This window comes from Rhinopithecus bieti, unplaced genomic scaffold (assembly GCF_001698545.2).
Source record: "Rhinopithecus bieti isolate Rb0 unplaced genomic scaffold, ASM169854v2 scaffold_45617, whole genome shotgun sequence".
NCBI lineage: Eukaryota > Metazoa > Chordata > Mammalia > Primates > Cercopithecidae > Rhinopithecus > Rhinopithecus bieti.
In genome coordinates this window covers 966967-978647 of record NW_016819136.1, presented here as the reverse complement: position 1 = coordinate 978647, position 11681 = coordinate 966967, and the positions used below count along the sequence as shown (strand labels likewise).

At 38.8% G+C, this 11681-nt stretch overlaps 1 protein-coding gene across 4 annotated transcripts in view; it reads left to right on the top strand.

The window, feature by feature from the left end:
* The window catches only part of CFAP44 (cilia and flagella associated protein 44), a 151455-nt gene that overhangs the window by 120901 nt on the left and 18873 nt on the right, over positions 1-11681 (top strand). For 3 of the 4 annotated variants that reach the window (XM_017858549.1, XM_017858550.1, XM_017858552.1), the window contains 3 exons: positions 29-224; positions 9179-9289; positions 11131-11261. In XM_017858549.1, coding sequence (XP_017714038.1) covers positions 29-224; positions 9179-9289; positions 11131-11261 — 438 coding nt within the window. The remainder of the gene's footprint in view (positions 1-28; positions 225-9178; positions 9290-11130; positions 11262-11681) is intronic. The other variant, XM_017858551.1, reaches the window with a different exon arrangement.

Below are 11681 nucleotides of genomic sequence, written 5' to 3'. Positions count from 1 at the left end.
TATCATTTTCCTTGTTTTATTCATTTAGTGGAAAATAAATGAAACTCTTAAAGAGATGGAAGAGAAAAAGAATGAAATCACCAAACTCCAGGAGCAAGAAAAGGCACTCTATGCTGGTTTTCAAACAGCCGTTGGAGAAAACAATAAGTTTGCAAACTTCCTCATGAAGGTCCTAAAGAAGAAGATTAAACGGGTAAAGAAAAAAGAAGTTGAAGGAGATGCTGGTTTGTATTTCTTTCTTGCATACGATCTTATTTTCTCTCATTAACATGAAATAGAGAGGTAACTAAGGGACCTATTAGATACCCTATTTTTTTCACTATAACATAGACAATGTAGAGACACTCTGGAGGCTAAAGAGAAGACATAAACCTTAAGGTCTTCCAACACCTCGAGTTAATCTGTGTGCATGTTTGTTTGCACATGCGCACACGTGTTTACATGTATCTGGTATGAGTTAGCATAGTGTAGTTTAAGTTAATAAGCATATCTTTTTATGTGTTTATTTGCCATATGTATATCTTGTTTAGTGAAATGTCTCCTTTTGCCTATGTTTAAATAGGATCACTTGCTTTTTTTACTGTTGAGTTTTGAGAGTTCTTTATATATTCTGTATACTAGTCCTGTGTCAGATATGTGGTTTGCAAATATTTTTTCCTAGTGTGTAGCTTGCCTTTTCATTTACTGTAGTATCATTTGTTGAAAATGTTGTCTGTCTTCGACTGAATTGCTTTGATCTTTGTCCAGATCATTTGGGCATCTTTGTGTGGATCTATTTCTAGGTTCTGTATTCTGTTCCATTGATCTATGTGTCAATCTTTTCACCAATACGACAGTCTTGATTATTGTAGCCACATGTTGAGCCTTTAAATCAGGAAGACTAACTCCTCCTACTTTATTCTTCTTTTGTAAAATTGTTGTAGCTATTCTAGTTCCTTGATATTTCCATATTTTAGAATAATATTGTTTATATCTGCAAAAAATCTTGTTGGAAATTTCATAGTAATTGTGTTAAAACTGTATATTAATTTAGAGACAACTGGTATCTTTACTTACATTGAGTTTTCCATTAGAAGGTACAATATGCTGTAGTCTCAGCTACTTGGGAGGCTGAGACAGGAGAATGGTGTGAACCTAGGAGGCAGAGCTGGCAGTGAGCCAAGATCACGCCACTGTACTCCAGCCTGGGCGACAGAGCGAGACCCTGTAGATCAAAATTGTATACTAGTTTTCAGCATATAATTCATGTTCATGTTTTGTTAGATTTATACCTATTTTCTTTTTTAGTGATTTTAAATGATAGTGTATTTTTAATCTCAGTGTCCTCATGTTCATTGCTACTCATAGATTACTTGTTTATGTCCATGTGTGCTCAATGTTTTTAGCTCTCACTTATAATTGAAAATATGTAGTATTTGGTTTTCTGTTCCTGCGTGAATTTGCTTAGGATTATCGCCTCCAGCTCCCTCCATGTTGCTGCAAAGGTCATGATTTCATTCTTTTTTTATGGCTGTGTAGTATTCAATGGTGTATATGTGGATTTTCTTTGTCCAACCCACCATTGATAGGCACCTAGGTTGATTCCATGTCTTTGCTATTGTGTATAGCACTGTGTTATGGTTTGGCTGTCCCTACCGAGATCTCATCTTGAATTGTGGTCCCCATAATCCCCACATGTCAAGGGAGGGATCTGATTGGAGGTAATTGAATCATTGGAGTGGTCATCCTCATGCTGCTATTCTCATGATAGCGAGTGAGTTCTCATGAGATCTGATGGCTTTATAGGGGGCTTCCCCCCGCCCCTTCACTCTGCACTTCTCCTTCCTGCCGCCATGTGGAAAAGGACATGTTTACTTCCTTTTCTACTGTGATTTAAGTTTCCTGAGGCATCCCCAGCCATGCTGAGCTGTGAGTCAATTAAACCTCTTTCCTTTATAAATTACCCAGCCTTGGGTATGTTTTTATTAGCAGTGTGAGAATGGACTAATACACATGGCAAGGAACATGAGTGCATATGTCTTTTTGGTATAATGATCTATTTTCCTTTGTGTATATACCCAGTAATAGGATTGCTGGGTCAAATGGTGGCTCATTTTTAAGTTCTTTGAGAAATCTCCAAACTGTTTTCCATAGTGACTGAACTAATTTACATTCCCACCAATGGTGTATAAGTGCTCCCATTTCTCCGTAGCCTCAGCAGCCTCTTTTTTGACTTTTTAATAATAGTTATTCTGCCTGGTGTGAGATGGTATCTCATTGTGGTTTTGATTTGCACTTCTCTGATGATTAGTGATGATGAGCATTTTTTTTCATGTTTGTTGCCTGCTTGTAGGTCATCTTTTGAGAAGTGTCTGTTCATGTCCTTTGCCCATTGTTTAATGGAGTTATTTGTTTTTTGCTATAGATTCTGGATATTAGTCTTTTGTTGGATGCATAGCTTGTGAATATTTTCTTCCATTCTGTAGGTTGTCTGTGGCTAGCCAGTTATCCCAACACCATTTATCGAATACGAACTTCTTTCCCCATTGCATGTTTTTGTCAACCTTGTTGAAGATAGGATGGTTGTAGGTGCACAACTTTATTTCTGAGTTTTCTGTTCTGTTCTTTTGGTCTATGTGTCTGTCTGTTTTTGTACTGTACTGTGCTGTTTTGGTTACTACAGCTTTATAGTTTGAAGTTAGGTCATGTGATGCCTCCAGCTTTGTGGATTATCTTTAGGATTGCTTTGAATTTTGGGCTCCTTTTTGGTTCCATATGAATTTTAGAATAGTTTTTAGTTTTTTCTAGTTGTGTGAAAAGTGATGTTGGTAATTTGATAGGAGTAGCATTGAATCTGTAGATTGCTTTGGAGGATATGGCCAATTTAATGATATTGATTCTTCTAATACGTGAGCATGGGATGTTTTTCCATTTATTTTTGTCATCTCTGATGTCTTTCAACAGTGTTTTGTAGTTTTCCTTGTAGAGATCTTTCACCTCTTTGATTAGCTATGTTCCTAGGTATTTCATTGTTATTGTCACTGTTGTAAGTGGGATTATATTCTTAATTTGACTCTCAGACTGTACATTATTGGTGTATAGAAACACTATTGATTTTTGTATATTGATTTTGTATTCTAAAACCTTGCTAAAAATATTTACCAGTTCTAGTAGCCTTTTGGCAATCTTTGGGGTTTTCTAAGTATAGAATCATATCATCAGCAAAGAGAGTTAGTTTGACTTATTTTCCTATTTAGATGCCTTTTATTTTCTTTTTGTTGCCTGACTGCTCTGGCTAAGACTTCCAGTACTTTGTTTTCCATTTACACAGTAGATCTTTCTCCATCCTTTTACTTTGAGCCAATGGGTATAATTATATCTGAGATGGGCCTCTTGAAGACAACAGATGGTTGGTTCTTGTCTTTTTATCCAGTTTGGCACTCTAACTTTTAAGTGGGGTGTTTAGCTCGTTTACATTCAAGGTTAGTATTGATATGTGTGATTTTGATCCTGTCATCATGATGTTAGCTGGTTGTTATGTAGACTTGATTTTGTAGTTGCTTTATAGTGCCTGTCAGCTGTGTGCTAAAGTGTGTTTTTGTGGTAGCAGGTATTGTTTTTTTTTTTTCTGAGTCCATGTTTAACATTCCCTTAAGGACCTCTTCTAAGACTGGTCTAGTTGAAACTTATTCCCTCAGCATTTGCTTGCCTGAGAAGGATTTTATTTCTCCTTCACTTTTGAAACTTAGTATGGCAGGATGTGAAATTCTTGGTTCAAATTTATTTTCTTTATAAGGACACTGAAAATAGGCCCCCAGTCTCTTCTTGTTTGTAAGATTTCTGCTCAGAGGTCTGCTGCTAGCCTGATGGGGTTCCCTCTGTATGTGACTCGACCCTTCTCGTTAGCTGCCTTTAAGATTTTTTTTCTTTTACATTGTCCTTGGTGAATCTAATGACCATGTGCCTTGGGATGGTCATCTTGTATAGTATCTAGCTGGGGTTCTTTGTATTTCTTGAATTTGTATGTCAAACTCTTTAATAAGATTGGGGAAATTTTTGTGGACTATATTCTCAAATATATTTCCCAAGTTGCGTATTCTCCCTCTTTCTCAGGAGTACCAATGAGTCATAGATTTGTTCTCTTTATGGAATCCCATATTTTTCAGAGATTTGGTTCATTAAATTTTTTTCTTTATTTTTGTCTGAGTTGACTCAAAGAAGCATTCTTCGAGCTGAGATTCTTTCCTCATCTTAGTCTATTCTGCTGTTAATATTCCAATCATATTATGAAATTCTTGTAGTGGGGTTTTTAGCTCTAGAAGCTTGGTTTTCTTCTTTCTGAAAATGTCTGAAAACTTTAAAAAGTTTGGTTTTCTTCTTTCTTATTTCATCTTTCAGCTCTTGGATCATTTTACCGAATTCCTTGGATTGGGTTTCAACTATCTCCTGAATCTCGATGAGCTTGCCTTCCAGATTCTGAATTTTATGTTTGTCATTTCAGTCATTTTAGACTGTTAAGGAAAAAAACAAAAACAAAAACAATGGTGGCCAGTAGCTGCGTTAATACCCAGCTGCACAGCTCTTTAGTATTTCCTTGTGTTTGCAAGTGTGCTCTGAAGTAGGGGTGAGGGAGTGGGAGAGATGGCCCACTCACCAGGTCCACTCCTGGGCCTTGGGGGAGCCCCTCCAATCAGTGGCACTGTGCCTGTGTGTTTTTTTTTTTTTTTTTTGTCGTTGTTGTTGTTGTTGGGTGTTCCAGGCCATGGGGCCCCCTTGCACAAAGACTGTAGCAGGGAGATATGCAACATCCTTTCTGGACTGGCCCTGCAAAGGGAAGAAAGCCCCACTCTCATCCCAGCCCAGGAACCCATGTATCTCACCCTTCTCAGTACTCTGAGAGTGAGGGCTCCTCCCCAGCTCAAGTGCTGGCCATACATCTTGGCTCCATGCTCTGGAGTTGTACACCACGGCCCTGGAGACACTGGGATATCTTAAGATTCAGGGTCAGGTTCAGGTTCCAGCTGCATTGGGGGGTCCAATTTGCTCCGCAGTTGCCAGGAAACTACTCAGGTGCAGCAATGCACTCAGGCTGGGCTGCAAAGGCTGTATTGTGTACCTGCTCCTGCAGGGTGGTGAGGCAAGGGCTCTGGGAGTGACTGGCAGGTAGGAGGGCTTGCAGAGAAGATGTATCCCCTATAGTTAATGTGTCACTTTTCTGTTGATGCTTTCAAGACTTTGTCTTTAGTTTTCAGAAGTTTGATTATGATGAGTTTTGGTGTAAATTTATTTGGGTGTGTCCTGTTTGGAATTCAAATTCCTTAGCCTGTCTTTTGGCAAATTAGGGAAGTTTTCATTCTCACTCTCTTTCTTCACTCCTTTTGGTACTCTGATGGCATAAATATTAGATCTTTCATTATAATCCAAAAGTTCCCTGAGGCTCTGGGGTTTTATTTTTTTATTTTTTCTCTTTTCTTTCTGTTGTTCAAATTGGATGATGTCTATTGTTCAGTCTTTAAATTTATTGATTCTTTCCTATCTCCTTTCTATTCTGTTGTTGAATTCATTCGTTGAGTTTTTATCTTGGTGTATTAGTCTGTTTTCACACTGCTGATAAAGACATACCCAAGACTGGGAGAAGGAAAAGAGGTTTAATTGGACTTATATTTCCACATGGCTGGGGATGCCTCAGAATTATGGCAGGGGGCAAAAGGCACTTCTTACATGGCAGTGGCAAGAGAAAATGAGAAAGATGGAAAAGTGGAAACCCCTAATAAAACCATCAGATCTTGTGAGACTTATTCACTGCCACAAGAACAATATGGGGGAAACCACCCCCATGATTCAAATTATTTCCCACCAGGTCCCTCCCACAACATGTGGGCATTATGGGAGTACAATTCAAGATGAGATTTCAGTGGGGACACAGAGCCAAACCACATCACTTGGTTATTGTATTTTTCAGTTCTTAAATTTTCACTTAGTTCTTTATAATTTCTATTTATTTGCTGAGGCTTTGAATTTTTTCATTTCCTTTAAGCATGTTCAAATTTTGCTCATGGAAGCATTTTTATCATGGCTGTTTTAAATACTTTTATCAGATAATTCTAATATCTCTGTCATCTTAGTGTTGACAGCTATTGGTTTTCTATTTTCACTCAGTTGGAGATTGCATTAGTCCATTCTTGCATTGCTATAAAGAAATACCTGATATTGGGTAAGTTACAAGAAAAGAGGTTTAATTAGCTTATGGTTCCACAGGCTATAAAGGAAGCATGGCAGCACCTGCTTCTGGGGAGGCCTTAGGGAGCTTTAACTCATAGCAAAGCCAAAATAGGAGCAGTCATCTTATATGGCAGGCGCAGGACCAAGAGAGTGAGAGAGGATGCACTACACACCACACTTTTTAAACAACCAGCTCTCATGATGACTCACTCACTCTCACTCACTGTCATGGGAACAGCACTGAGGGGATGGTGCTAAACCATTCAGGGGATTCCTCCCCGATGATCCAGTCACCTCCCAACAGGTCCTTCCTCCAACACTGGGGATTACAGTTCAACATGAGATTTGGTGGGAACACAGATCCAAACCATATCAGATATAAGTGACTTTTAATTGAATCCTAAAAACTTTCATATTATATTACGAGACTTTGTATCTTATTTAAATTTTCTGTTTTACTCAAATTTCTCAAACACTAATCTGACAAGGAAAGGGATGGGAGTCTCCTTACTATTGATGGAGGTAGAAGTCTATATTCCCCATTCAGACTTCATTATCACCCAAGGGATGGGGGACCTCTTTGATACTGCTATATATGACTGTGAGTTCCAGCTCCACGTGTAGTTTCTATGATCAACATGGTGGGGATGGTGAGTACTTATTGATGATGATGAAAGTCCTGACTCTCTATTAATGTTCTTCTGATACCACCCCTGAGGGGAGAGGGGAGAGTACCTTATTACTGACCTTGGGAGTGGAAGTCCAGGCTATCACATAGCCTCCACAGGCATCTTGAGGGTGGGGGCGAGGCTGGTTACCAGCCAGCATGAATAAATGTACTGGCTCCCTACTTGGCCTTCTCTAACACCATCCAGTGGGAGTGTTGGGACACCTAATTACAGCCCTGTGAGGGTGGATGTCTAGCCTCCCCACTTAACCTTTGCTGATTTAGTTGGGGATTGTACCAGAGTTTTTCTGTGGTGTTTGGTTGGAATAGAATAGTTACTGTCTAAAAGTTTTCTCTCCTTCTAGGCTGCCCCTTTCCTGGTCCTTTGGCTAGAGACAGAAAGCTTTTGTTAAGGCTTTCCGTATCTATAGATCTGTTGGTGTTTCTAGGCTGCCAACCTACTCTTCTCCAAGTCTGAGATAGATGAGGCTAAAAGAATATCCAGGGAACTCGCCACAGTGTTGTTCCTCAGGTTCTAAGGCACATAGTTGCTCTACTTTCTTCTCTCCATTTTTTTCAGAGTCTTCTTTTTTTTTTTTTTTGAGACGGAGTCTAGCTCTGTCGCCCAGGCTGAAGTGCAGTGGCGCGATCTCGGCTCACTGCAAGCTCCGCCTCCCGGGTTTACGCCATTCTCCTGCCTCAGCCTCCCGAGTAGCTGGGACTACAGGCGCCCGCCATCTCGCCCGGCTAGTTTTTTGTATTTTTTAGTAGAGACGGGGTTTCACCGTGTAGACCAGGATGGTCTCGATCTCCTGACCTCATGATCCACCCGTCTCGGCCTCCCAAAGTGCTGGGATTACAGGCTTGAGCCACCGCGCCCGGCCACCAGAGTCTTCTTATGTTTGTTTTGCACATAATGTTTAGCTGTGTTTATAAATTGTAAATTGGTGATCTGTAGTTCACAGATGGCCTCAGGGTGTTTTAAAAGAAAGTGGGGCAGGTTGGAGTGGAAAGGTCTACAACCCCTTATCCAAAACCCTTGGGGACAGATGTATTTTTGTGTTCAGAAATATTTCTGAAGGTATTATATGTGATATTATAAAGAAATCATTCCTGACATTTATTAAAAACAATAAGGCAGACTTTATTCAGGGGGCCTACTATAATGTGGTTTTGTAGCAGGGAAGAGAGATAGGGCTGAACTCTGAATACAACAAGGACAAGTGGAGATTTATAGCCAAGGAACAGAGTGGGGGTCAGTGGATGGAAAATTACTAAGAAGTAGGGTAATTCTTCACTAGACTGTTTTAATAGGACTTTTTGTGGAGGGCAAGCCAGGTGATAAGGGGTGATTGATGAGGAATTTCATCAGATATCAAGGGTGGGGAATTTTTTCTAAACTAACTTGCAGGATTCTTGCTAGAATTGGACTAAATAGGTTAAGGACACAGCTCAAGGTCAGGAACTAGTCAGAGAAAGGACTCAGAGAAGCCTGGCTTAAGTTGGGTCAAAGGAGAAAGTCTTTGTCAACATGATACCACTAGCAAGTTCTGGCACAGAATCCCAAAATCAAACATCTTAGTGCTTCTGCAGCAAAACATGAATATTCATACCAAGTTAAATAAAGACTATAAAGATCATTACTTCATGTCAGATAACTTACGAAAATCTTTTCAGGGCCAGGCCCAGTGGCTCAAGCCTGTAACCCCAGCACTTTGTGAGGCCCAGTTGTACAGATCCCTTGAGCTCAGAAGTTCAAGATCAGCCTGGGCAACATGGCGAAACCCTGTCTCTACAAAACAAACAAACAAAAAACAAAAATTAGCTGAGCATAATGATGTGTGCCTGTAGTTCAGCTACGCAGAAAGCTGAGGTGGGAGGATTGCTTGAGCCCAGGAGGTGAAGGTTGCAGTGAGCTGAGATTACATCACTGCACTACAGTCTGGGCAACAAAGCCAGATCCTGTCTCAAAAGAAAAAAGAAAAAAAAGAAAAAAGAAAAAAAGGAAATTTTTTTTTTCTCTGATTTTAGAGCATCTTATGAGTTAGGAATTGTGCGTCTATTTCACTGACTGTGTGTATCTACAGCTTGGCAGCTTGGACTCAGCCCCCTCTGACTTGCATTGATAGTAACCGCACAACCTTCTGCAGGCATTTGGGTTTGTGTTCTTTGTGTCCTGAACCATTTTAAACTCTTATATTGAGTTATTTTGCTAGTGACTAACTCATTGAAAAATAGTTTACTTTAAAAATCTAGTATTTAGTTGAATATAGAAGCTTCTTTGTTAACAACGCCCTCCTCTTTCTGTAGATGAAGATGAGGAGAGTGAGGAATCAAGTGAAGAAGAATCTAGCTTGGAGAGTGATGAGGATGAGTCTGAATCCGAAGATGAGGTTTTTGATGATTCTATTTGCCCAACAAGTAAGTTAGATAAAACCATGTGTTCTCTGTGAAGTGTGAATATTGATTGGCAATACTGAGAAGGCCCTTTTTTGGTTTCTCTGTTCTCTGATAATTCAAAAAAAGGATAGTTTAAAATGTATGAATAGAGTCTAATGAATACCTTTTTTAAAGTATAAGAATATTTATTTATTTATTTATTTATTTATTTATTTATTTAAGACAGAGTTTAGCTCTGTTGCCCAGGCTGGAGTGCAGTGGTGCAATCTCGACTCACTGCAACCTCCACCTCCCAGGTTCAAGCTATTCTCCTGCCTCAGCCTCCCGAGTAGTTGGGACTACAGATGCCCACCACCACGCCTGCCTAATTTTTTGTATTTTTTTTAGTAGAGATGGGATTTCGCCATGTTAGCCAGGATGATCTCGATCTCCTGACCTCATGATCCACCTGCCTAAGTCTCCCGAAGTACTGGGATTACAGGCATGAGCCACCGTGCCCAGCTAGGATGTTTATTTCTTAATTCAACAATATTCAACTTCTACTATGTGCCAGGCACTTACCTGATGCTAGGGATACATCAAAATATAAAACAAACTCCTCCATCCTCATGGAGCTTATAGTCTAGTGGAGGAAGACAATAAATATAATAAGTCAATTAAATGGAATCTTAGAGGATGGTACATGCTATGGGAAAAGAAATGAAGGGAGTGCAGGAGTGAGGGTGGAGAGGAACGTTGCTATTTCCAGTAGTATGGTCAGGGAAAACGTTAATGAATACTTTTGGGGGCTCTCTGGGTGATTTATTATCTGTTCTCTTAGGCAGCCATTTATGAGTGACAAATAATATGCAGACAATTGACAGTTGATTCAGAATTATAAATTGTGTAGCAAGTTTAATTTTATAGAGAAATGCCAGACTGTAATTTACATATATATTTTAGAGTAATCTCCTTTTTTGACAAACCTATTCAAATTTTTGTGTTGCAAATCTGTTTTGTAAGGGCATTTTGACTAGTCTCCTGGAAATCCTTAGCACTTTACATTCACTGTTTTCACTGGTGAAACCTATCTGGAGCAGCCAGACCAATTTCTTACAGTTTCAATAGATGAATGGTTCAGTAGAGAAAAAAGACGTTTTGGGATCTGTAATTTGTTTTTCTAGACATTTCAAATGAAGTTTTAATTAAATTTTAAAAGTTTAATTTCAGATAAAATTTTGATCTTGTTTTACTTTTGAATACAATGGTCTTTAAAAATCATAATATTTACGAGTGAAATAGAGCATACAAACCTTCTAATGCCAACTCATTACTTTTTAGCAGGATAATTAAATGCCTTGAGCAATGACTCAGAGTTAGTGTGGTGATAGCACTAGGGCTAGGTCTAAACTTCCTGAATTCCATTTTAGTATTCCATTTCTACATTCTCTATTACTTGGTAGACAAAGGTGGCTCTTAGTGTGATACTGTGGAAAGAATAGAGAGATAATGCACTTGAATCCCATTCTGTTATGTACCAGTTATGTCACCCCTCTGAGACTTAAGGTATTCACCTATATATGGGAACAATAGTTTCTGCCTTGCAGGATCTATGAGCCTTGAGTGAGATAATGTACATAGAGGGCTTAGCACAAAGCCTGCTTCAGAGTACTGCTCACAACACCAACACTGTTATTATTATTATGGTTATTAATACGCTAATAATTTCAACCTGGAACAATTAAGCCGTAAGTGTCTTAAAAGCTGGCTAGAGTGGATCCATACATAGACATTGTTGATTCTGAGTCTCCAAAGTTCACAGTTTTAGTACTCCCACATTCCATAACAAATGAGGCTGGTTTTTATTTTAATTCTCTTGGCAGATTGTGATGTGGCTCTTTTTGAGCTCACCCTTCAACTTCGAGAGAAAAGGCTGGACATTGAGGAGGCTTTAGTTGAAGAAAAGAAAGTTGTTGATAACCTCAAAAAGGAATATGATACATTGTCAAAAAAAGTATGGCGATCTGTCTACTTATTTATCCTCTCAAAATGCTACACATCCTCCTAGCTACAATATTGCCTTTTCATAGTAATGACAGTATTAGGACTTCTCAGAAAAGAAACATTTCAAATGTTAAGGCCAGGTTTTATTCTCCCTAAATTGTGGTGGGGGACATTGCTTTTTTGATAATTGGACTTACTTTATCTCAGTCATTGGTCTCCAGACTTTTCTGATGAGTTTACTCTATAAGTAAAAAAAATGAAAATGGAGCCCCTCCCCATACAATAAATGTATATGTATTTATAAATTGTATTTATGAACTATTATATATTTTGTACAGTAGGAAACATCCACAAAAAGCAGAAATTAAATAGAAGGAGATAAAAATAAATAGAAATAGAAATTCTGACATTTTCAATTTATACCCCAATA